Genomic DNA, 23,100 nt, shown 5'->3' with positions numbered 1-23,100 from the left:
CCTGTTGGTGGTTCCTGGGGAATGTAGGTGCAACTGTGCACAGGGACATGAACTGGCAGCCAAGCCATCAGCTTCCCAATCCAAAGGAGGGCTCAGTACCCCCTTAGCCTCTCCGAGTCACCAGATCCTGCAGTTGCTCTCCCATGTCCAGATAAGGCACCTCAGCCCAGCAGCCACAGACCAAAAGACAGACATGACATGACATGACAGAGCATGGTGGAACTCTGGAAATGAAACGTCTGCCCCGTCCCCTTGCTTTTCCCATGCCTGCCAGTGTGGAGGGAAGGCAACATCACCCACTGCAGCCTGCCCATGGCTGCCCAAGGCCCAGACTCTCTCTGTGGGATGCCCAAAACAAAATCAGGCACAAACCTGCCTCAACTATCTCTTTTAGGTTCATCAGAAGAGCACCAAAAACACTGAATCTTATTAAGAGAAGCAGCTGTACAAGACACTAGCAGATTTGCCAGCACGAAGATGGTCAATAGCATTTGCTTCTCTGATGCTTGCTTCAATTTAGGACTGCTTGGCTCATGTTGAGGTCTAGAGATTCTGCAATACAGTAATTAGAGTCTGATTTGCCTTCCGTATGGTGCCAAAGTCTTTTCCTGAGCTATGGGTTCCCCAGACACAGGCAACTACATAACATGTTTTACATATAGACAGCACCAAGCACAGCAAGGCAAAGTCCAGAGCAAGGTGGGATGGTGAAGTCCAGAGATATCTACAATTTAAGCAAAACGCACCAGGCAGATATCAGGGAGGGGGAGGAGGAAGCCAGTTTTCTTCCCACTGAAAGAGACACTGGGCTCATGTCAAATGAAAGGAAATTCCACGGGAATGGCCAGCAGCAGCTAGGGTGTGAGACTTCTAGCCTGTCTTCCAAAGTAAATATCAGCAGGTTTGCCTCAAGCAATGTGGGACTATTCAGATCATCTCCTCCCCACTGCAGTGGAGGTCAGGGCTCCAGGGAGCAACGCTCAGAGCGGGGCACGGGGGAGACCACAGGCATGTCTGTAAGTCGGGCAGCTGTGCTCTGCCACCACCAAGGATGAGCGCTGCTGCCTCGAGCGTGACCTTTCTGCAAGCAGCATGTCACTTCTACCCATTTGCCTAGATTAAGAAATCTGCCTGGAAACAAAACATCTGGGAGAAGAAACATGGAAAGGGAAGAAACAAGCTGAAGGTCACTGGAGCGTGTCCAGAGAAGGGACCAGGACGGGCCCACACTTGGAGGCTGAAGCAATTTGGACAAGATTGGGTCTGCTCTCCTGCCTCATAACCTGCAGCAGGTTAGCCTGACCTTCAGGCTGGATGATGCAGCTATTCTTGCACCACGGCATTCCGTGTGCTCCCAGGAAGCCACGTCACTGTCCTGCAGTGCTGAAGCGGTCAACACTGCACTCATCCAGAAGACCTGGAAGTGGTAAGGAAGCATATTACTTGGCGACATCAGAGCACGCTTTCCTTTTCCCATCTGCACAAATCACCACGGACACTTTTGCATGTTCTGCATCTGCTTCCCGCATGACACATAAGACCTAGGCACTGTTCCCTAGACCTAACAGGGAAAGGGAACCTTCATATCATCTCATCCAAAACCATTGACAGCAGACAATGCTTTCTGCCACCTTCTCTGCAAACAGGGAAAGCTCAATAGAGAATATATTCAGGGAGTCCTAGGGACTCTTCCTGGTTCTACCACACTCACACTGCACAATATTGAGATCACTTCACCTTTGCAGATTTCCCAGCTAAATTGTGAGCCTAATTCAGCTACAGACAAGAAGCGCTAGTTTTAGTGCTTGGACTACTCCACATGTTTTCCAGGTATAGCTGTGGACACAGATGCTATGTCCAACCGAAAGCACACACAGCAGCTGGTGACAGTTAATGGATCTCCTTCTGACTTGTTAGGGAGAAAAGTCCCCACTGCACTCCTTCCTGCTAAGTTCTTCTGTAGGACTTCAGTCCCATCTTCTGAGGGGGCTACCACCACCTTCCCACCACCACTGAGCCTCACCATGCTGGTTGCTGTTTTGCCTGGCACTACTATTGATCCAGACAAAAGAACAGATTTACTCTCCATGTTGTTTTAGCATCTTTCCTTCAAGGCAGGAGTAAAACACTTGCTTCATTTCACTGAAAGGACTTCAGGCACTGTTCACTCTGCTGTCTTTTGGGGAGGGGACCAGACTGAGCACAGCAACCAGCTCAAACTGGTCTGTGCTCTGCTAAGATCTTAGAGCCGGCTTTCATCAGCCTCACAAGAGCAGGTGCAGTTCCCTTTCGGTGTGCATTGTCCTTGGTGTCCATCGTCCACGGGCCTTACAGGCCCATCTCTGCTGTAAGGGAGAACACAAAGCCCGGCAGACGTTATCCAAGCAGTATAAGGAAGAAACAGAACTGCACCACAAAAGTCACCTCATGGATATCTTTGCATCCACCTCCCACCCAGTATAACCCGGGAGCGGTCCAGCAGTCAGACTGGCCGACCTGAGGCTGCCAGCAGCACACTGAGCTGCATGGTGCCCTCCCTCGGGATCACCCTGCTCCTCCCTGGCAGGCAGGAGGAGCGCCGCGAGGCTGCCGGAGAGGCGGCCCTCGGCTCCAGCTCACTCATGGTGGACATGGACCTGACTCCGATCCTCGCGCTGGGCCGCACCGCCTTGGCCTGGCCCTCACCGGGCCAGTCCTCAGCCTGCCGGGCCTCCCGCGGGGCAGGATGGCAGCAGGAGGCCAGCGTGCAGGCAGGGCCGCGGCTGGGTCGGTGCCGCTCGGCGGGCACTGCTGCCATCTGCCTGCGCTCCGCCGCAGCCGGCCCGGCCGCAGCACAGCCGCCCTCGGGCCACGCGGCCAGGCCCAGAAGCTGGCCGCGTCCTGGGCACGAGCCGCAGGGCACCCAAGCCAGGGCACGGCAGAGCGCCCGGTGACAGAGTTGGAGGGAGGAGGCAGAGGTCTTCCTCTTGTCCTGCCTCCCCAAGGCCCTAGCCAGCTCACAACTGCTTATCAAATCCGTATGGAATGAAGATGTGGCCTGTTTCAGTTACCTGGACAGTGCAGCCCACCCATCCCACCCTCAGCACCTGCCATCTCATCCAAACGTCTCCTGCCTTCTGGACAAATCCAAGCAAACATTCACCTGTGCCTCTCCCAAAACCCCACCCAGATCTATCCCCCGGCTACTCACACCAGGGAAATTCTCCAGAGCAAACCTGCCTTACACTGCACTCCACCCTGAATCCGCGAGGGTTCGAACACCGGGCTGCAGTGAAGATCCCACTTCACTACGTATTTTCCTGGAGTCTTCAGAACTGCTGGAATTGCATGGTGCATTCCAGAGCTGGGAGGGAGTTGGGACACTTCCTGCACTGGTTACTTCTGCACTTCACTACGGGCAGAAAAAAACAGGTTTCAGAGACCTCTTGTCGTGTTGCACACAAGAGGGAAAGAAAAAGTATTGAGGGTCAGCTGCAGCTAGCAGGGGAAGAAGCAGAGCTGTTACCTGAGGGCTTCAAACCAGCAGGCTGCTTGGCAGCATCTTTCCAGCATCCCGACTCATGATGTAGGTGACCTGAATCCTGCCAGTTTCTCTCCGTATGCACCCACGGAACGAGGACACATCTATGATCTTGCTCTGCACAAAAAGGTGGCCAGATATTACTGAAGAAACTTAACTGGCCGCACAAAGTTCCTGGCCAAGTAGAAGAGAAGAGCCAAGCAAAAGGTGCTTTATACCAAGCAGTGACCTGAGCGGAACATGAAAAAAATAAAAAGAAAAAAGAAATTGCCATCACGAGACAAAATTCAGTTTCTTTCCAATACTAAGACATAGAGGAGGCTGCAGAATTAATCACATCAGAATTGGACAAGGACCCCTAATAGGACAAGAGAAGTTGGCCAGTCTTTAGAAGTGTGAATGAGTGTTTTGTCATTGACAACGCAAAAAAAAAAAAAAAAAAAAAAAAAAAAAAAAAAAAAAAAAAGGAGGGAGAAAAGAAATGAAAAAAAAAGAAAGATAACATTTTCTTTGTGAGTTTAAAAGAATCTCTGCAGAGAACTGGGGATAATAAGGAAGGTGGAACATCTTTTTGCTAATGCAGGAGAGCTCTTGACCTGCCTGCTTCTGCCAGGGAATAGAGTGGTGGCCCCAGGAGGAGCATTTGATCACATTGGTTATTGGTCTTGTTAAAAAAAGTAAGTCCATTAAATGAATACACTTCGGCAGTGTCAGCTTCCAGCAATGATGCACATGCTCAGGCCTCCCCAGTGAACTTCTGCTAATGAAATAAAACTATTAGAGGCCCTGCGTGTGCACACAGCACAGCTGGGAATGTGTTTAATGGGTCCCTTCTGGAATGCAAATGGAAGGTATTGCAGAAGTTTGCAAAGCTCGCTTTACAATGAACAAGATCTCAAGTGACGTTTCTTATATTCTATAGTGGTTGTCTGAAAAGAAACAAAGATACGACCAGATAAGAGATTTGGCTTAGTGCACAAGTGGAAGAATTCAGAGGGCAGGGCTGCTCAGCCCTTCTTATGCTTGAAACACCTCTTGCCATGATGCCTGGCAGTCCACCCCTGCTTCATTGCATCCAGAGCGCCACTACAGCACCCCAGATCCACAATCTCAACTACACAGAGTTCCTGGACTAGCAGTACCTCATGGCGTTGGAGCAATCCCAGCCCTCAGTGAAACTACTGCAGTTGGAAGGGCACAAAATTAACACACAGAAGGAACAGCAAGCGGCACCCAGTGACTACTGATTAATGGCAATAAATAAAATCCTCAAGCAAACCTTACTATAAGAAACAGTTCATCTTCCTGCCCCTGGAAACAGTTAACCTCTGCTTGGAGAGAACAACTGTCCCCAAAAAACACTGATTATTGCTAAACTACCTCAATAAGGCTTGTTCTGGATTAGCTCATACTGGATGCTCAAGAAGTCAGCCCCTTTCTTGGGCAATATGTGTCAAAAGCCCTTGTGAAAGAGCTTTACAGCTTTTCCATCACCTTTCCACGTGGGAGGCCCAGTCCAAGCTCAGAATACTTCTCTCTAGTGTTCACAGACAAGGCAGCGCTCTCAGGGAGAACTACCTTGTTTCAGCAGTTCCTTAGGCTGAAGAGCGTAAGATATTTTCCCCCTTACTGCATTGACGAAGCATAAACACTCAGAGGAACACTCAGAGCTACTGTGTGCTAAAAACCTAAGGAGGACCAAACACCCAAAGGTCCTTCTCCTTCCTCAAAGGAGATTTCTCTGCCACTGAACAGCTTTCAATACTTGAGGTTGAAACCTGAGAGTAATCTTGTGCTCCAAACAGTGATACTGTCTCACTGTCTCCATAATAATGTTTGCACTCGAGCAATACAAATAAAAAGAAGACAAGCAAAGACTGTAAATACCCGCCTCAGTGCCAGGACTGCTCCTGGCACATGAACTCAAAGCTTTCTACAAGTTCTGTAAAGTTACGACTAAACTTCACAGCAATAAGACACTCTCAAGCATAACCTGTGTCACTGATAATCTTCAGCTACAGATTTAGTTTGGGATACCCAGCACAGGGTTCTAAAAAACAAATACCAGAAAATCCCACTGTCCAAATCAAGATTGATTCAGAAAGAAAAAAAAAAAATCAGGGTAAAATTGATCAGCTTCTCAAAAAAAGCCAAATCCGGGAAGGTCCTTTGTAGCCAGAAACAGATACCTCTCTGCCTGCTCAAAGGAGCTTGTAACAGTGCCTTTATTCTACAAGAATCCTAAGTTTTGCTTCCAGACAGAGGAAAAAGCAAACAAAAACCCCAGTGTTCTTGCATCACAGGATTTCATAAGCCATCCAGTGCCTCCAAAGCAAGGGCAAAAGAGTTGCTGTTTCAACACTAAGAGGAAACTTTTTTTTTTTTTTTTCCACATGTAATTTTTCAATTATAAAATCCTCAACAACTCTCATTTCAAAAGCCTCAACAACTTTCTATGAAGCCACAACTACTTCTGAGGTAAGTCCTCCTTGCCTCCACCTGCTATTTCTTACACTCCCAATTAGAGAGAAATCAGACATTTGTAACTAGGGGAAAAAAAAGCAAACAAAAAAAAACCCCACTCAAAAAAAAAAAAAAAACCACCCTTTATTTATTTAAGCATAAACTTTAAATTTGGAACTTGTCGTATATAGCAGTTTTTAATTCACTATTTACCTTCACACTGCCCTCTCATGCTGGTCTGTTCTAATGCATTCAGGCGTAGCGATCCCAACTGGGGAATCTTCTTTCATTTTTCGGCATAAATCAAATGTGGCTAAATTCCACTTAGGAAGAAAACCCACCAATGCAGTCAGAGCATAGGCTGAAACTCCCTCCTGATCTGCCGAGTCCTGCAGGTGTCCCAGGCAAGCACTGGTCCCCAGGCTGCAAGCAACACAGAGGCCAAGGCAGCAGCTCCTCTCCCTTCTGCTCCCTCGACCCTCACAATCCTCCTGCCTTTCATTTAGCTCTTAGCACCATTATTTCATCTGTCTCGGTTGATTCCCTGAATTACTGAAAGACTGGAAAGCGGGGCAAGGTTTTTTAGAATTCCTAGGAAATCTGGCAAGGAGAGAGGAAGTGCACGTGCAAAGGGGACCCAGCAGGGCCAGGGACCAGCACATACTGGTTGCCATACTGGTATCCTTCTCCTACAAGGCCAGGCTTACCTGAACTTCAAGGCCTCTGGGAGCCCAGCGGAGGGGGAGAGAGGGTCTCCTCAAGCATCACAGCTTTGGAGATTTGGCCCTCGAGATCAACATCCCTTTGGCTTCAGGAGACGCAGGGGGCCAGGCCGCTGACCTGGCAGTCGCGGTGGCAGCGAGGAGCCCCTCGCTCGCTGCCTGCCCCCGTGACGGGCTGCCTGCCTCGCCACCTCGCTGCAGCACACGCCAGCGGCACCGCTTGGTTTCGGAGCCCCTGCAAGGCCCAAAGCACCTGGTGCTGAGGTTGGCGGCGCTGCTGGAAGCGGGAGATAAGCTCTGCTGGAAGAAAGCAAGGCCTAGGCCTGGCACCTCCCCAGCAACGCTGCAGCTGCACGACCTATTTTTGCGCCAACTCCACAGCCTTGGCGGCAGCTTCTTCCTCATGAAAATGCAAAGCGCTCGGGGCAAGGCACAGCACACCCGCTGAGGCAGGCAATGCAGCAAGGCACACCAGCAAACCCGAAGCAGCAGCTTTGACAGTCGCTGCTTATGGATTTTTCCTCCTATCGATGAACCCATTTGGAGTTTGTTGATTTATCTGCAGCAAGGCTGCCTTGCAGCTCATTTTCCTCCCTCTTAATGAGGTCCCTGAGGTAACACGCTCCCTCAGTGAGCCCCATGCACAGTCAATGCCTCCCCTGCATTAGCCACAGGCTCCAGCACCGTCGTTCTGCACGGTGCCTCCTCCTCCTGCTCTCACGCTCACTCCCGTTCCGTGCTGTGGTTTGTACAACATGCACTGCAGTAGCACAGGCTGCAGCAAGGTCAGCTTGAGCCTGGCTCTGCAAGGCAGCCCCACAGCCTGCACAAAAGACGCACGTTTCCTGAGCAGGAACACAAACAGCTATGAAATGCCAGCTGACCACATCATGAAGGAATGACCATTCACAGCGCATCCCTTTTATAGCAACAAAGAGGTAGAATAAACCTCTGTCACAGCTTGGTTGGACAAGGAACAGCAGCATAAGAGAAAGATTTTATTTCCTTTTTCAGAGAAAGGGGTAAGGATGTTTCCATCAATCCTTTTCCGTGTTGCACAAGTTCAGTGCAGGCTACTCCATCCATAGCGGCTGGCATCCAGCTGTCAGGAGCATAACTGCTCCACAGAAAGGTGGTGCAGATCCATAAGACTCTAACCATAATAGGAGTGAGAGATGTTTCAGAGGCATGAACGCCCACTGGTCATTTATTATGTGTACTCTGACTTTTTAAATCCAAAAATAACAATGCAAGCAATAATTAAAAAAAAGCAAGCTATTAACAAAAATAAACTTGAACCAAAACAAGACATGCATGGCACACAAAGGGTTAGCAGCTATTTAGCAAATAATCAAGAATTAAGTTTAACATTAAGCAGTACAGTAAAAACACAGAGGAATAAAAATAATTGATGTTTCCAGTAATAATTAACCATAAGCTCACTTCAGATTATTAAAATCACAGCACTAGATGTATGCATTGCCACTGATTGCTTTCTGCAGTACCCCTACCTGTTCCTTTTTGTCTTTAGCTTGCACCCGAAGGATAAGAGCTGTGGGATAAGAACTTCTCTACATGTCTGCGTGGCTTGTAACATGATTATGACCTTGGTTCTGTTCATAGTCTGCAAACGTTGCCATTGTAGGACTTCGAGCACTGCTGAAATGGCTATCACATAAAAACAATCTGAGCTCCAAGACCTCCTGGTGGACATTCAGCCCTGACACACCGCAGTCATCACCAGCAATCCACCTGAGAGCAGGTGGAAACGGTCTGCTTTTCGAGCAACCGCGGAGAGGAGGAGCAAATCGGAAAGGAAGCTCCATGAGCTGAGAGGACAAGACGTGCCATTTCTCTTCAGAAAGGCATGATGACAGAAGGCCAACAAGGAAAGTACTGAGCAGAAGAAAATGTAAACACTCCCTACTTCCCAATAAAATAACTGTGTATTTCATGGGAAGGAAGGGATGCTCTCCCTAAGCCGAGTTAGCACACTGCACGCTTTGGGCTTGCAGAGTCGATGAAACTTGCAGCTGATGGTGGTGAACACCCAGGCTACCACACAATGTAAGTGTTGTAGCATCGCCCAACTCTGGTCTGGCTAATGTTACTGGGCTCAAGAGTAAAATGAAAAACAGAAGAGCAGCTCTCAGGACTAAACAAAATTCTACCGAGGTTTGCACTGTAAACGTGATGTGCAGGGCATGTTCAGTGGCTAGCTCAATACCGCCCTGCTAATCCACGGGAGACCCACCTCACTTGAGACGGAGCCCGGTCCACGCTCCAACACAGTCTGCAGTGCAAGTTTCTCGGAGGTCAGGAAAGACACCAATTTGTCTAACTCACTTAATTCTGGCATCAGGACAGCCCTCCACATGAGCAGAAAAGCCAACATACCTTACGCTTCAGTGGCACATCACAACAAACCAAAAGCTGCTGGGCCTGACCCTAATTCACTGCTGAATCAATGCTGCAAGCACATCACCTCTTACACTTCATTAGCTTGCAGTAGTGTGTATTTACACTTACACATGCAATCCCTCTTTTGCTTTCAGGTTATTTTATCTGCCTTAGTTGGAGAGGAAGTCATAGCTGGCCTAAGGAAAAAAAAATATTCCTTCCACTACACATTAGAGGTTTCCTTAAACCCTCCTTCCTGACAACTTCAACAGGAAAAGAAGTCCTCCTCTCTCCTCCCCAATTTAAGACCTTCCCTTTTACTAACATATCCCTTGTGTTGTCTTGCATGTGCCAACTTCCTTTTCGTCTCCAAGTGTCTGAATGATTCCATTAAACGAGTTGAAGGCTGAGCAACTGACCTCAATCTGTGTTTAGATGAAAGTTTGCTGCTTCTGTTTCACATCTAACAAAAAGTCCAGGCCTGTTTCTTTACCAGCTATTTCATGGGCCTAATAAGAGATAGCATTCCTCTTCGTATTATAACCTTGCAATAAAGAAAGTGAGGGGAAAAAAACCCGACAGTAGAAAGGCAATTACAATCTCTTTTCTTGATTGCTTGATGTGCAGTTCCTCATGGGAACCCGATACTTTGGATATCAGCTTTCAGTTACTGCTTTTGAGATTTAACAAAAGCAAAGACGTGGGAGCACTGCCAGAATAGCCTGCAAAACACTAGCTTTGCCTAGCTAGTCTCACCTGTGGCCAGGGGAAGGCTCTCTCACAGAGCCGTATTCTTCCCATCTCCCCTCCAGACAGGAAGGCACATAGGTCTCTTGTCATCTTTTCTACTTTTATTAGTAATTAGTGTTCTGCTCCAAACCAACAAAGCCCATCATCAAGATGGTACAAAAAAAGCCAGCAAGCCAAAAGGGACTTTTCATCCCTGGGAACACCCGACTGCAAATGGTTTATCCAAATACCAACTGCGAAGACAGCACTCCCTAGGGATACAGACAAGTAAAGGACACAAAGACCTTTAGAGATCATGAAATGATGGTATGAAAATTTTCAAGGGTGTTCAGGACAAGAAATAGTGCGAAAAAGATTAAGCGCAACACATTGATAGGAGCAACTCCAGCCAAATTCATGTCCCTAGGGGTCTGTGGTCAATATTTAAAATAGACAAACCAAGACACTCGAGTAATGAAGCACACAGAGCCCTTGAGGAGAGAAAAGATAGCAAAGCTGATTATCACTTCTGACAGCTGATTCCTGTGACAAGCACTTCATTACTTGGGAAATTCATTATCACATATGCCCTTCCAGGATATGCTGTATTTTGTGCCAGGCAACATCACGTACCATTTAACTAGGAGTTGTTGGATGTCATGGATATCACTGCTGTGTTACCTCTGGAGTTACTGGACATCCTAAAGAGAGAGACGGGGCAGTACCAGGGCACCATAAGCTCTGGCTAAATAACTAACAGCTTGTACAGATGTCTTCTGTAAGAAAGGCAATGAGAAGAGATTTATTTTGAACTATAAAAGCTTAACAAACAGTGTATCTTGTTAGATATAAATGCAAGCAAATTCCTGAAGGAGTTCTAGACCTAGAAAGTAACAAGCAAGCAGAATGATCAAATCCCTACACAGCAGGGATTCTCCTTTGGGGGAGTCAAAAACAACAACAAAACCCAAAAAGCTTAGTGATTATACACTTCAGAGAGCATGTTACGAGATAACACAACAAGGACGCTAATACACTGATGTCACTCTCCAGTGTTTCCAAAACCATGAATGGGCACCAAGTTCTTTATAAGCCCACCTGAGGAAATGGGGAGAAAGGAGAAACTGGCACCTGTTAAAACACTTAATATTTCCAATCCTAACAAGACAAAAGGGCCCAGTTTGCACAAAAGTCTTACCTTTTAGCTCACTCTGACTGCTTTCTGTTTAGAAACATGGATGGCTACTGTCCAATGACTGTATTTTTTGTTAACAGACTTAGCATTCTCTTACATCAAGCTAAACAGACAATGAAAGCAGTAAATATAAAAAGCATTTTAAAAGAATTGGAGGGATAAGATACCTCTGTATTAGGGGTACAGCACAGGAGGAATTCTGCTGTGGCTCTGAGCCCCCCTCCACAACATGCCATTGTCAGAAATCACATTAAACAGCACAATTATCTAACCATTTTGAAACAGTTTTGCTTATACTCCTGTATACTCCAAGACTGGGAAGAGCAGAACTTCACAGCTTGAGGTCAGGCTGCAGAACGCTGCAATGATCAGTCATGTGAGCTTACACTTCTCACTCGGGATGCATCAAACTGGAGCAGCAAATGTTCCATGTCTAAAACACAGATGCTCTTAGAAGGGTGTGACCTCTTGCCCAGGGAAGATGGAAGACATCAGGGATCTAGTAGTATGGCTAAGTACAGAATGAGAAGTTGCTGCAGAAGACCTAGGAAAAAGAAAGTGTTCAAAGCAACCATTGATGCCACACAACATTTGAATAGGTCTCCTCACCGAGTGAGAAATGCCTCTGTGGTTTTCAAATCCACCTCTGTAGCAGGAATAGCATCAGCTGGAGAAGTAGGCTCTGGGAAGCTGCTAAGGTTAGGGACATGGTGGAGAACAAGTTACTCAAAAGAACTGCGTGTTTCTAAGCAGGCCTGTAGCTTAGTCCACCTGCACTCCTTCAGGAAGTTCCACCACTACGGGGGCACAGTCCTCAGGCTCTGCTTCAAAGTCCCATTTAAATTTCTTTGTTAGGTGAGCCTTGAATTTTTCAGCCTTCTTCCTTAGTGTCCTATCAATGGCAGCATTGCAGACACAGGAAAAGAACACCTAAAAAAAGAAAAAAAAAGAAAAAAAAGTACACGTCGGTAAGAACTCCTTGGCATGACCTGTGCCTCTTTTCATCAGTAGGGTGCACTGGTTAAAATTTCAGGCTAGTCTTACCTGGAAGGAATCAGCTATCCTGGAAAAAAAGTCTTAAGGAAGGTTGTTTCCTCTCCCTCCCTCCCCCTGCCATCCAAACGTGCACAAATTCATCAACTTTTCAAAAATTCATAGCTTTCCGCTAGCATTTTGGAGAGTTAAATCCATACCTAACTAAATTGGGCATTTCACATCACAGTCCATCTTTCACCCGCCTGTTTCTACTAGTGTACTGAATCTGTGACTCAAAATTCCCTTTCATAGAAAGAGATTTATGTTTCAAAGCTAAAGAACCATTCAGTGCAGGGAAACACTGAAGTGAAACCAGTGAAGGGAAACCACTTGGGAACAAAGCAAGCTCCTGTTTAGGAGAGATCTGCCTAACAGCTGGAAAAACCATTGAAAGCAAAGTCTGGTGCTTTTTGCTTTTCCCTTGTTCATTCTAGAAACTGCCTCTTTAAGAGAACTCCTTTACAGTGCAAAACATGTATAAAGAAGTAAAAAAAAAGTTATACTTTTATTTTCATTGAATTTCACCTTAAATTACTTATTTTATATATTTTTTTTTCCTTTTATTCCTTTCCATTTCCATTGTGGAGCCTGCAGGTTCAGTGATGGTTTTGCTGAACTCTTTCTGCTGAAATCTAACTCCAAAAATAAAGCTGCCGCATTCAAATACACTCTTCCCACCCCCATTTTGCACTTCTTCCAATCTACCTGCCTACACCTAGCCAAGATGCACTACCCAGCTGCTTTCAGTATGCAGCCAGTAGAGTGCAAGTCCCAGATGTACACTGGAAATATTTCCGAGCCATCAGGGAAATCCCTCCCCAGGGAAGAGAACTGGAAAATTTTTAACAAGGAGAGGCTGAGTCAAACCATAAATTTCTTCTGTGTTGCTGGGAATGCAGTGACCCCCACTGGGATTAGCTGCGATCAGTGACACCAACCCTGCCACGCTAAAGCCACCAGCTCCTCTGGAGGAACTAAAAGATGCAGACTGCAGAACTCCAAGGGTACCCAAAAAGGAAAGATAATCAGAGACAGAGGTGCTTCCAAAATTTCCAATCATATGCAAAGAACGCCTGGTTGATGCATTCTTTTGTACTGTTGTAATTTGATGGAGTGTTGCTCTGCCACCATGCTAAAAATAGAGCTGGATTTTCCAGTCCTGAAATGGGATAGGAAAAACAACAAAAGTCTAATTTTTTTGTGAATCAAAGTTGTAAAAGCCTGCAGGGGAGGGGTCAGGTGAAGTGATGTTATTCTCTTGATTAAAGCAATGTTTCCTTCCTTCCTTCTACAGCAGCAACTCCAAATCAAAGGTAGAAAAATGCAATCAATGTCGTTCAGTAAGGAGAAAGTAAGACACAATTTACACCAAAGATTACAACGTAACTTACCATCGTTCTCACTGACATGAAGTTCCCATCTGATTTTATTTTTAACTGAGTTTTGCTTCATTATAAAATTTGACTATTTGCCTTTTGCATAATTTCAGTGAGTGGGAGTAATGGGTCTTATTAGTACTGAATTACAAAGATCTGTCATATCTGTCTCAGCCTTAGTGGAATGTTATCTGCATTCTTGACTACCTGTACATTCCTTCTAGATAAATATGTTATCCTAGGAAGTGAAGCAGATTCTAACAGGAATGGAAAAGCTTTTAATACATTTCAATACTTTTTTGAGCTTAAGGCATTTATAGTGTATCTCTGCAACTTCTCTGCATACAAAACATCATACCATTCAAGCTGACCAGGGCTAGCATCACCGATCTTATCTCACACAAACATTTAGGATGAATGACATTTAGGGGAAAAAAAAAACACACATAGAAAGACTTGCATAACTTGCAACACATGAAAAGCACTGCACTTGCTCAGTGTTTCTCATAGCTGCGTAGCTTATTGTGGCGTATGACCTTAGAGGTTTTTGGAAAAGGTATGCTGGTGCAATTCCCTTTTAGCATATACACTGATCCAGAACTCTGAAATACAGCCATGCTCTGTCGATGCAAAGCTACTCTCTGCACTGTTTGCTGAGAAACCATCCTAAAAAGAAAAAAAAAAACCACAGGGAAGGGAGCCACAGCCTCCTTTCTGAATTGCAGTTATTTATACTCTCATTAGTCTTTCCTCTCTTTACCTTACTTTGCTTGCCTTTCTATAGAGACTAATGCCGCTTTAGACTCCCCTGGGTGTAACTTCAGCAGAAAAGAGAACTCAGAGAAGGGCATGCAAGTGATATTTTTGTGTAAAGAATGCAGGGGAAAAAATGAAAGACCAGGAGCATTTTCAGAGCACACAGATTCCCTGCCTTCTATGCAGATCAACAGTAGCTACCTTCTTTTTGAAAATTCGCCCCCAAAATTTGCTCTGGTGCCCTGTATGCCCTCTCTTCCAACCCCCATTTTTTTTAAGTTACGTGCAGGGACAGTCACAGACGTACCTGTAAGGTGCTGGTTAAAAAGTTGTCCTGGGAGACAATGTCCACAAAGAAATCAGCTGGGATTTCATTGAGCTGGTGATACAGCACAGAAATGAGGTTTGTGTAAAGGTCTTGATATCTCCCTATGGCATCTTCAGAGCGACACAAGATATTCAAGAGTCTTTTCCAGTGCTCAAATGCATCATACACGTTCCCAATCAGGAAGCAGATGAAAGCAAACTGCAACTCCGCTGCACATATTCAGGGAAACAAAACACAGATGAGACCAGAAACATATCCAGGTTTTACGTCCTCTTGAAAACTCTGAAAACGATTGTATAAACCCAGGGATTGCATTTTACAAATGAACAGCACCCTATCCCCCCAGGGACTCCCATAACAGCAATCAATACTCTAAGCACTGACTATCTCCTAGGGCTCTGCAGTTCAGCTGGAGAACAAGCAGAATGCCATCAGGCCGGACCTCTTGCACGATGGTGAGCTCTGGAGGACAACTTCACCGGCAGTCAGACGATACGGCTACCTCAGAACTCAAAACCTTCCATGATGCCTAAAAAAAATGCTATTCTGCAATCACTCTGCTCCTTTTCTGCCCGACTTTCCAAAATCATGCAGGGTAGCAAATCCTCCTGCCCTTTGAACACAGAGGTGAGGAACGCAGGAGATGTGAGCAGTACAGAAGAGCAAAACAGCTGCTCTTCCTTCACTGAGTTAAGAAATGGGGCACCAGCTGCTTTGCCAGAACAACAGCCTCACTGTTCCACAAGGTATGAGGGGAGCCTTACATTCCCTTGAGGTAATTAGTCTTTGTATATGCTAGAATGATTCTGATAAAGAATTAATTTTATAAAGTCAATAAAGAAAAAAAAGGGGGGAAGAGGATGACAATAAAGGTTTATGTCAACCCTCAGTAACCTGAGGCTGTAATTCAGCTAGCTTCCCATGTCCTCAATCCATCCCGCACAGAAAAAACACTCAATGATCTTCTGAGTTGTCACTCATTTGTATCACAAGCCATCAAAAAAACATTGGCAAGTAACCCAGAGAGGTCAAAAAAACACCAGCAAGTAAAGAGATGCAGTCTGCAGGGTGCCCATGAACACTGCATGTGGCTCAGCCTCTTGCAGCTGAGCTCAGAAATGCCAAACGCTGCCACAGAGGGTCGCCAGCAGCTCACAGCAGCTCCTCCTGCCTTCCTCCTGCTCTAACACGTGTTAGGAACTGCTCCAAGCATTCAGCAAAAGGATCGGCTTTGCCTACTGCTTATGGAAAAGCCATTGTGGAGACAAGAGAAGGCTAGGAGGAAATTCTGAGGAGCTAGAGAAGAGGGTTTGAAGGAAACAGGCTCTACTGAAAAGAATGCACAGGGCAAAGGGGACAACTGGAATCATGTACGGAGGAGAGCTGTCTCCCTGGTGCACAGCCCCTTCACATGCCCCAAGTTATTTCACAAAACTTTGAGACCTTCATTGAAAATATCAAGCCTTAAAAAAAAAAAAAAGATATCCACAAGGAACTGTGGATCATTATCCCTAAACTTTACAAAAGGAATCGGAGGCCTACAAAGCAAAGCATAAAAACACAAATGTTGAGTTGCTGGCAAATAGGGACCAAGAGCCTATAGAGTAGGATGTTCAGTCCCACTCGGTAGTCTCAGGACTAGGGAGGATTTGTAAGCAATGCCTCAGTTCACACCGGGCAGGGACCTGTGCTTCTGCATCCACCTGTGGGAACCTGGGTCCCAAAGGCGCTCCTGCAGTGACCAGGCACAAAGGTGGCTGGGGGGGCGGTCTGGTCACTCTAGACACTGAGCACAAGAGCATCCAGATTCTCCTTGGGGTGAAACTGCGACGAACTCCACTCAATTTTGACTCTGTCGCTTGCAAGATGTGCTTTGGGAGCACACACACGTGTGCCCCAGGCCCCACAGGCCTGCAGGCCAGCGCGGCCGCGGGCACTGCAGCCACTCACCGAGCACGTCGCGAGGCCGGCTGCGGTACCGCTCGCCGATCACCTTCTCCAGCGCGTAGCTGAGGTCCATGCTGTGCCGGGTGATCTCGGCCGGCGTGGCGCCGTCGGGGTACGTCTGCGTGGGCAGCTCCGTGAAGCGGATCTCGGTGCCGGCGCGGGGCCTCATGGCGGGCAGCCGCGCCATGCCCTCCGCGTAGCTCTTGCACTCGCTGTCGTAGGGCGGCAGGTTCTGCTCGGCGCGGTCCTTGCTGTGCTTGCCGGCCAGCACGGGCAGCACCTCGGCGAAGGCGCAGATCTGCCCGCTCTCCGGCTGCAGCTCCTGCACCACCGACTCGCTGATGAAGCTGCTCAGGGAGACCCACTTCCTCACCGTCTCGTAGGGGTAGGGCCCCAGGAACGGGTCCAGCTCCGGCAGCTTCGCCCGCATGGCCTCGCCCTCCTCGGGGGCCGCGGGTGTCAGATCCACGCGCTCGTCGCGGGGGCTCCAGCGCAGCACGCGCAGCTCCCGCCGCCGCAGGCTCAGGAAGAAGCCGGTGCGCGGCCCGCCGCCCCGGCCGCCGCCCGCCGCCGCGCTGCAGTGCACGAAATGGACGCCCGGCGGGATCATCTTGACGCCGCGGAAACGCGGCCCCACGTCCCACGCGCTGTAGTCGATGCCGAACTCGGTGCCCGCGGGCACGCCCAGGATCACCACGGCGGCGCCCTCGAAGAAGAGCCGCTTGGCCAGCTCGGGCTCGAGCCGCGGCGCCGCCATGGCGCCCGCCCCGCAGCGCGCGGCGCCGCCCACGACGCCCGCCCCGGAAAGCGCCCGGCTCGCCCCGGCTCCGCGGCGCTTCCGTTCCGCCCGCCCCCGTGGCACCGGAGCCGCCGCCCGGGGCCTCGTGCCGCTCCCAGCCCCGCAGCCCGCCCGCCCGTGGCGGCGCCCCCGGCCACCCGCAGCCCCAAACCGGCTTCACGTGCCAGGGCAGCGCCGGGACGAGCCCTGCGCTGGGGCGCTCCCCGCGCGACCCTTCCCCTCGCGGGAAGGAGGCCATTCCACGCCACAGGCCGCCTCAGCGTCAAACACATTTATTTCACTTTTATTGAGTACAAGAACAGTGAGCACACACGCGTACGGCACCAAGCACTGAAAAGGAACGTGGCCGGAGGCGGGAGGGAGGCGGCGGCCGCGGGCAGAGGCAAGGGGGGTTAGTGAAGGAACAACAGAGCGTCGCTGCTGGTTGCTAAGGTGCTGTTTGAATAAAAATAAATATTGTTCTTGCGACCATCCTTATTACTCATGCATTCGCAGGCCAGGTTTGGAATGAATCTGTGGGATCGGCTGAAAACAGGCACTCGGGTCTCGCAGCCCTTCAGCAGAGCCCTCGCTGTGCTGTGGCCACGCAGGGCCGCCCGGCGGGGCTATGAGCCCTCGCTGTGCTGTGGCCACGCGGCACCACGGCGGGGCTATGAGCCCTCGCTGTGCTGTGGCCACGCGGCACCACGGCGGGGCTATGAGCCCTCGCTGTGCTGTGGCCACGCGGCACCATGGCAGGGCTATGAGCCCTCGCTGTGCCGTGGCCACGCAGGGCCGCCCAGCAGGGCTATGAGCCCTCGCTGTGCCGTGGCCATGCGGCACCATGGCAGGGCTATGAGCCCTCGCTGTGCCCTGGCCACGCGGCACCACGGCGGGGCTATGAGCCCTCGCTGTGCCGTGGCCACGCAGGGCCGCCCAGCAGGGCTATGAGTCCGCGCTGTGCCGTGGNTGCCGTGGCCACGCAGGGCCGCCCAGCAGGGCTATGAGTCCGCGCTGTGCCGTGGCCACGCGGCACCACGGCGGGGCTATGAGCCCTCGCTGTGCTGTGGCCACGTGGCACCATGGCAGTGCTATGAGCCCTCGCTGTGCCGTGGCCACGTGGCACCACGGCGAGGCTATGAGCCCTCGCTGTGCCGTGGCCACGCGGCACCATGGCAGGGCTATGAGCCCTCGCTGTGCTGTGGCCACGCGGGGCCGCCCGGCAGGGCTGCGAGCCCACGCCACGCTCCCGCTCCACGCCGCCACAGCAAGCAGCAAAACGCCTCCTTTCCGTCTTCCTTTTGCCACCCATCACACAAGCTGCGGGAGGCAGTAAACTGGATCTACTCATTGAGGGTTGTTTTAGTTCTAAACGTAATTAATTTGAGCCCAATTTCACATCAATTCCATAACTGCGTAAAGCTACTAATTTCAACAGTGGCCTTAGATTTTATAACTAGTTTTTATAGCCAGTTTTGAAGCGGCCTGTAATTCAGTTGTACAAGTACCAAACCCACGGGAACCTCCTTTGGATTTGGATTGCAAACAGTGCCGGAGAGCAAACAATGTGATGTGCAGACCATTGCTAGCAGGCAAGATAGGCTGAATGTCCTGCACAGGCACTGAGAACAAGTCCTATCAACATCATGGTCTCTTTCAGAAAGTGCAACTGCCTTTTATTTTTTTTTCTCCCCCCCTCCAGCTGTTTTGGGTACATTTCAAAAGCAAAAGAGAGAAAAGAAGCCTCCCTGCAATTGCCTTAACTCTTTTTGGCTTGAGGTCTAGTCTCTAAAAGCTGCAAGTTACAAGCAACCAAAAGCCTTCGGACAGAATCTGGGGGGAGACTACATGACTGAACTCATCAGAATCCCAAAATGATCTTCATTGGCATTGGCCAGCAATTCTATTTGCTTCTCAAGAAGCCTGTCTGTAGTGCTCGTAGAAGAAACTTTTATGCCAGAAGGAAAACAGACTTCATGGGGACATAATAGCAAGTGGCTGGTGGACCAAGGCTGCCAGAGAACAGGATCTCTCTTAAGGAAACTCAGTGAGCAAAGTATACTCCTACAAAGCTTAATGGCTCAGGTTCTCCCTGTTCATGGTCACCCTCAGCTTCCTGGCTGGATGTGGGAAAATGCACCTACTCTGGGCACAGTCTGTGCAAGGGGTGGAGGACTAAAGGCAAAAGGGTGCAGAATTGTGGGCCCTTCTGATTCAGCAGGAGAAAAAGAAAAATCCAAAAAGGAAACCCATTTCTTCCTTTTCCTTTCTGATTTTGGTTCCAAGTCCACCCTAACTGCCTGGTTCACAGTGTACGATGCCCTGGCCTTGGCCCCTAATCCCGTTCTAAGGCAGCCATGGAGGAAGGCTGTTGCTAAAGGCCAAGCTGGGATGAGTTGTGGGAAAGGCAGCTTCACTGCCATCTCCTCAGCACGGCCCTTCCCACATGGAGGGCCCAGGCTCGGCCAGCCATGCCTTGCACGCGCAAGGCACTCAGCGGCGACCAGACAGCGTGGTCTCCCTCAGCAGCACCCGGGGCAAGGCCAGCGGAGGACTGTGCCGCCCCTGCCATCGCCACGGTGCGGCCCACAGGGCCCTGGGCAGCCCTTGCCATCGCACCTGGGCCGTGGGGGAAGCAAGGCAGGAACGGCTCCCCTTTGCCTCCAACCCTTCCTACTACAGTGCTCGACTAACTTCATTACTGGGGTCCAGAACCAAACCAAAACAACTCCCACAGCTACCACAGCTCAGTGGGCAGCAAAGGGGCAAAGACCATGCCACCAGCTTGCTCTCGGCTGACTCTAATGTCTTTGGCTTGGGGCCAGGCAACATTCCCGCCTGGCATCTGGGCTGCAGGAAAAGCAGCCTGAAGCTTCTTCCTTGCCCCTCTGCCTCGGCACTGACCAAGCAATCCCAAACACAGTAAACTGAGGCACCAAATAGAGCCCTCCTGCTGCCACACGGATCAGCCAGTGGGACCTGTCTTGTCTTTCTCCCCCTACTCCCAAAACAGAAGTGGCTGAAACTGTCCCTGTTCTCTTCTTGCAGGGCTAAGAGTCCCAAGTATGAGCTAAGAGTCTCAAAATACACCAACCACAGTCAATCAAATAGTTAATAATTTAAAAACGTCATCATCATATTTACCAGCACTGTTGAATTATTTCAATATTGTTCCCTCCCTCCCCCCTTGTTATATATAATAATATACATAACTTAAATGCACATCCATATGAAACCCCTATAGGCTGTGTTGCTATAAGTGAGAAACCATATACATATAATTTGCTTTGTTTGAAATGAAATCCATTCCTAAATACTTTCAGAGAATAGGAGCCTGGAGAAATGCACAGAGAGGAAGATATGGAACAGAAGGGGTAGAATTAATGACCCTCCCCCCCTAAAAAAAGGCAAAAGAACCAGCATAGAATAAGGAAAAGGGTGTAACCACACATTCCAAATTGGAAAATAACTCTAAAGTAATAAACTCAATGGTTTCTCTCTTCTTTCCAGAGGTGGGAAATGGGTTTGCTTCTGCTTGTGGTTGTTATTTCATTTTGCTTATTTCTTGCTTTGTTGCAAAGCAGTTTTCCTTTCCATTCCGTATGCAACAAATGAACTCAAGATTGTGTATCCTTTTAGGTAACATGCAAGACGGTGGCTTATTGTACTTTTAACAACATTACTGTTATTACCATGATTTTATAATTTTGTTTTATCACCAATCCGCTAAATTCTTCAATTTATCTGCAAAGATGGTTGGTTTTGTTTGTTGTCAATGTTGGTTTTAATTCATTTCCAGCAAACAGTAGCAGTGCAAGGATGCATTTTGTTTCCTGTTTTTATATATATATATATATGTAGGTATGTATGTATATATATATATAATATAGTTGCTATTCCTTTTTTTTTTTTTTTTTTTTAATTTTTGTCTCTTGCCATGAATGTTGCAGCCAGGATGTCTATGTCTTGCTGACAAATCCAGCATAAAGGATCCTTCTTCACTATTCTCCAGGCTTGAATACAGATGCCAACTTCTGTGAACATGGTGGTCAAGATTCCTGTACAAGGCAGAAAAGGTGTGGTCATAGAGAACTCCCTCTCCTACTTCTTGGGCTCTAAAAGGGCTCCTCTTTCTTGCAAGGCTCTGGACAATACTGCAAAACACTTTGGGACCACAGTCTTCCCTTGATTACCAGCACCTCTAGCAATTAGAGAAACCTCTGACTTTGATGAGTTGGTGGTGGTGTATGGGAAAGCTATCAGTGAATTACTGCTGAAGTCTCCCTTATGTTAAGGCATTAAATCAAAACTGGTCAGCTCCCAAAAAGATGCAGAAATGAATGGGCTTGGTCTTTTGCTCTGTGTTATGAAGATGCAGAAGTTTCTTCTGACCTTCTGTTCTACAACAGAGAGAATCATTTTTTTCCCCAAGTTGAAAAGCTGTCTATCAGAATCTTCATAGCATCAAGAAACAAAATCACGTTACCAAGTGATTTGGTGATTTTCCAAAATTACCTGGACTCTGGCTGGGGACATGCATGATTGGAACGGCTTTCCCCATCAGCACTTACAGCTGATGGGGTTAGACCCCAATGTTAGTTGTGGCCAGCTGCAGAAATGTGCCTTAGCCTGTTAAAGCAGGGGAGTGAATAATACCCACGAACTGAGGACATAACTTCTTTCCTTTTATTCCACAGATAGCTCCCTGGGGGGAAATTTGAAGTCATTTGGGATGAAACGAAAGCCAGGTCAGAGAAACTGGGTCATGTGGCATAGCATGGGGAGAGGCAGAAACAGTGCTCACAGACCTGCTTTGCCTGTCCCCGAGTACATGTCCTTCAGGGCCCACCTGTAGTGCGATCCTGTGCTGAAGTCTGTTAGGACATGAGGGATACTGTGCCTGGGCAATCACCTGCCCATCGTTTTAAAGACTTCCTGCTGGGAAGAACTTCTGAAAAGACCTCCACTGTGCTAGTTCATAACAAAGAGCATAAGGGATGGACGGAGATACTTGTACAGTCACATATAGCTCTTATGCAGCATGTACAGATCATACCTGGCAATTTCTTTACATACCTGAGGCTTCTTGTCTCTTTCCTCTGGAGAAGGTTCTGTTTCTCTGTATACCACAGCTTTGGTTACCAGCATGTCAGGATGCTGTAGTTTTGCCTCTTTGATTGCTAAAGCCAGTGCCTAGAAACCAGAACGATGAAAGCATTTTATCATTACTTCCCTGAAATCTGATATAAACATTGCCGGAAAGAATCAGGGTATAAAAAATATCTGGGGCTGAATGCTGCTACTGACTGGAGGGGTTGTAGAGAAGAATTGTGATGCACAGGTTATTGCGTCTTTACTTGCTTGCGTGTTTGCATGCAGAGATGCACAGCATTCCAGGCTCATTAATGAAACACAAACAGAGGAACATCAGCAATTCCCTCTGCCAAAAAAACAAAACAAAACAAAAAATCTAAATATTGTTCCAATTAAATGTATTATTCTGAATAATTCTAAAAATTCTAGAATTATTTTAGATCCTGCTCAAGACAACTTTGGACCTTTAAAACTATTGTAAAGCAAAAAATCTTCAGTGATGAAATCACAATAAAAGGAGCCTGTGGTCCCAGAGATTTCAATCTCTGTTGTTTCATCATAAAAATGTTGCCAGTTTTTGTTCCTTGTCTTAAGGAGGTAAATGCAAAAACATCAGTTTGGACTGAGCCAATTTGTAGTGAGACTCTGCAAGAGAATCCTGTCTAACTTGAGAGTATTTCAACAGAGAAATGTCAACTGGAATCGTATGTACACTAAGACAATCCTATAGTTGGGCTCTGTGCTGGAATGTAATTCC

The 23,100-nt window shown here is 48.0% G+C and overlaps 2 protein-coding genes across 10 annotated transcripts in view; both read right to left on the bottom strand.

Annotated features, from left to right (window-relative positions):
* Positions 1-8,406: 8,406 nt before the first annotated feature.
* Positions 8,407-17,228, bottom strand: AAR2 (AAR2 splicing factor homolog). Its single transcript, XM_026037304.1, has 3 exons — positions 16,475-17,228; positions 14,504-14,733; positions 8,407-11,959 (listed from the first exon to the last, which is right to left on the bottom strand). The coding sequence occupies exons 1-3, from the start codon at positions 17,226-17,228 to the stop codon at positions 11,792-11,794; spliced, it is 1,152 nt and encodes a 383-aa protein (XP_025893089.1). The 3' UTR covers positions 8,407-11,791.
* A 3,055-nt stretch (positions 17,229-20,283) lies between these two features.
* The window catches only part of EPB41L1 (erythrocyte membrane protein band 4.1 like 1), an 81,672-nt gene continuing 78,855 nt past the window's right edge, over positions 20,284-23,100 (bottom strand). For all 9 annotated transcript variants that reach the window (XM_026037338.1, XM_026037337.1, XM_026037341.1 and 6 more), the window contains 2 exons: positions 22,326-22,442; positions 20,284-21,307 (listed from right to left, as the gene is read on the bottom strand). In XM_026037338.1, the coding sequence (XP_025893123.1) occupies positions 21,299-21,307; positions 22,326-22,442 (126 nt within the window). In that variant the 3' untranslated portion in view covers positions 20,284-21,298. The remainder of the gene's footprint in view (positions 21,308-22,325; positions 22,443-23,100) is intronic.

Source organism: Nothoprocta perdicaria, unplaced genomic scaffold, assembly GCF_003342845.1.
Source record: "Nothoprocta perdicaria isolate Ctin4 unplaced genomic scaffold, notPer1 scaffold_196, whole genome shotgun sequence".
Taxonomy (NCBI): Eukaryota; Metazoa; Chordata; class Aves; order Tinamiformes; family Tinamidae; genus Nothoprocta; species Nothoprocta perdicaria.
This window is presented reverse-complemented; position numbering and strand designations above follow the sequence as displayed.

Coding starts and splice junctions, on each gene's coding strand:
- AAR2 (XM_026037304.1), bottom strand. CDS start 17,228: ATGGCGGCGCCGCGGCTCGAGCCCGAGCTGGCCAAGCGGCTCTTCTTC. Junction 14,734..16,474: donor CCGGCCTCGCGACGTGCTCG/GTGAGTGGCTGC, acceptor GAATATGTGCAG/CGGAGTTGCAGTTTGCTTTC. Junction 11,960..14,503: donor TTTTAACCAGCACCTTACAG/GTACGTCTGTGA, acceptor TTCTTTTTTTAG/GTGTTCTTTTCCTGTGTCTG.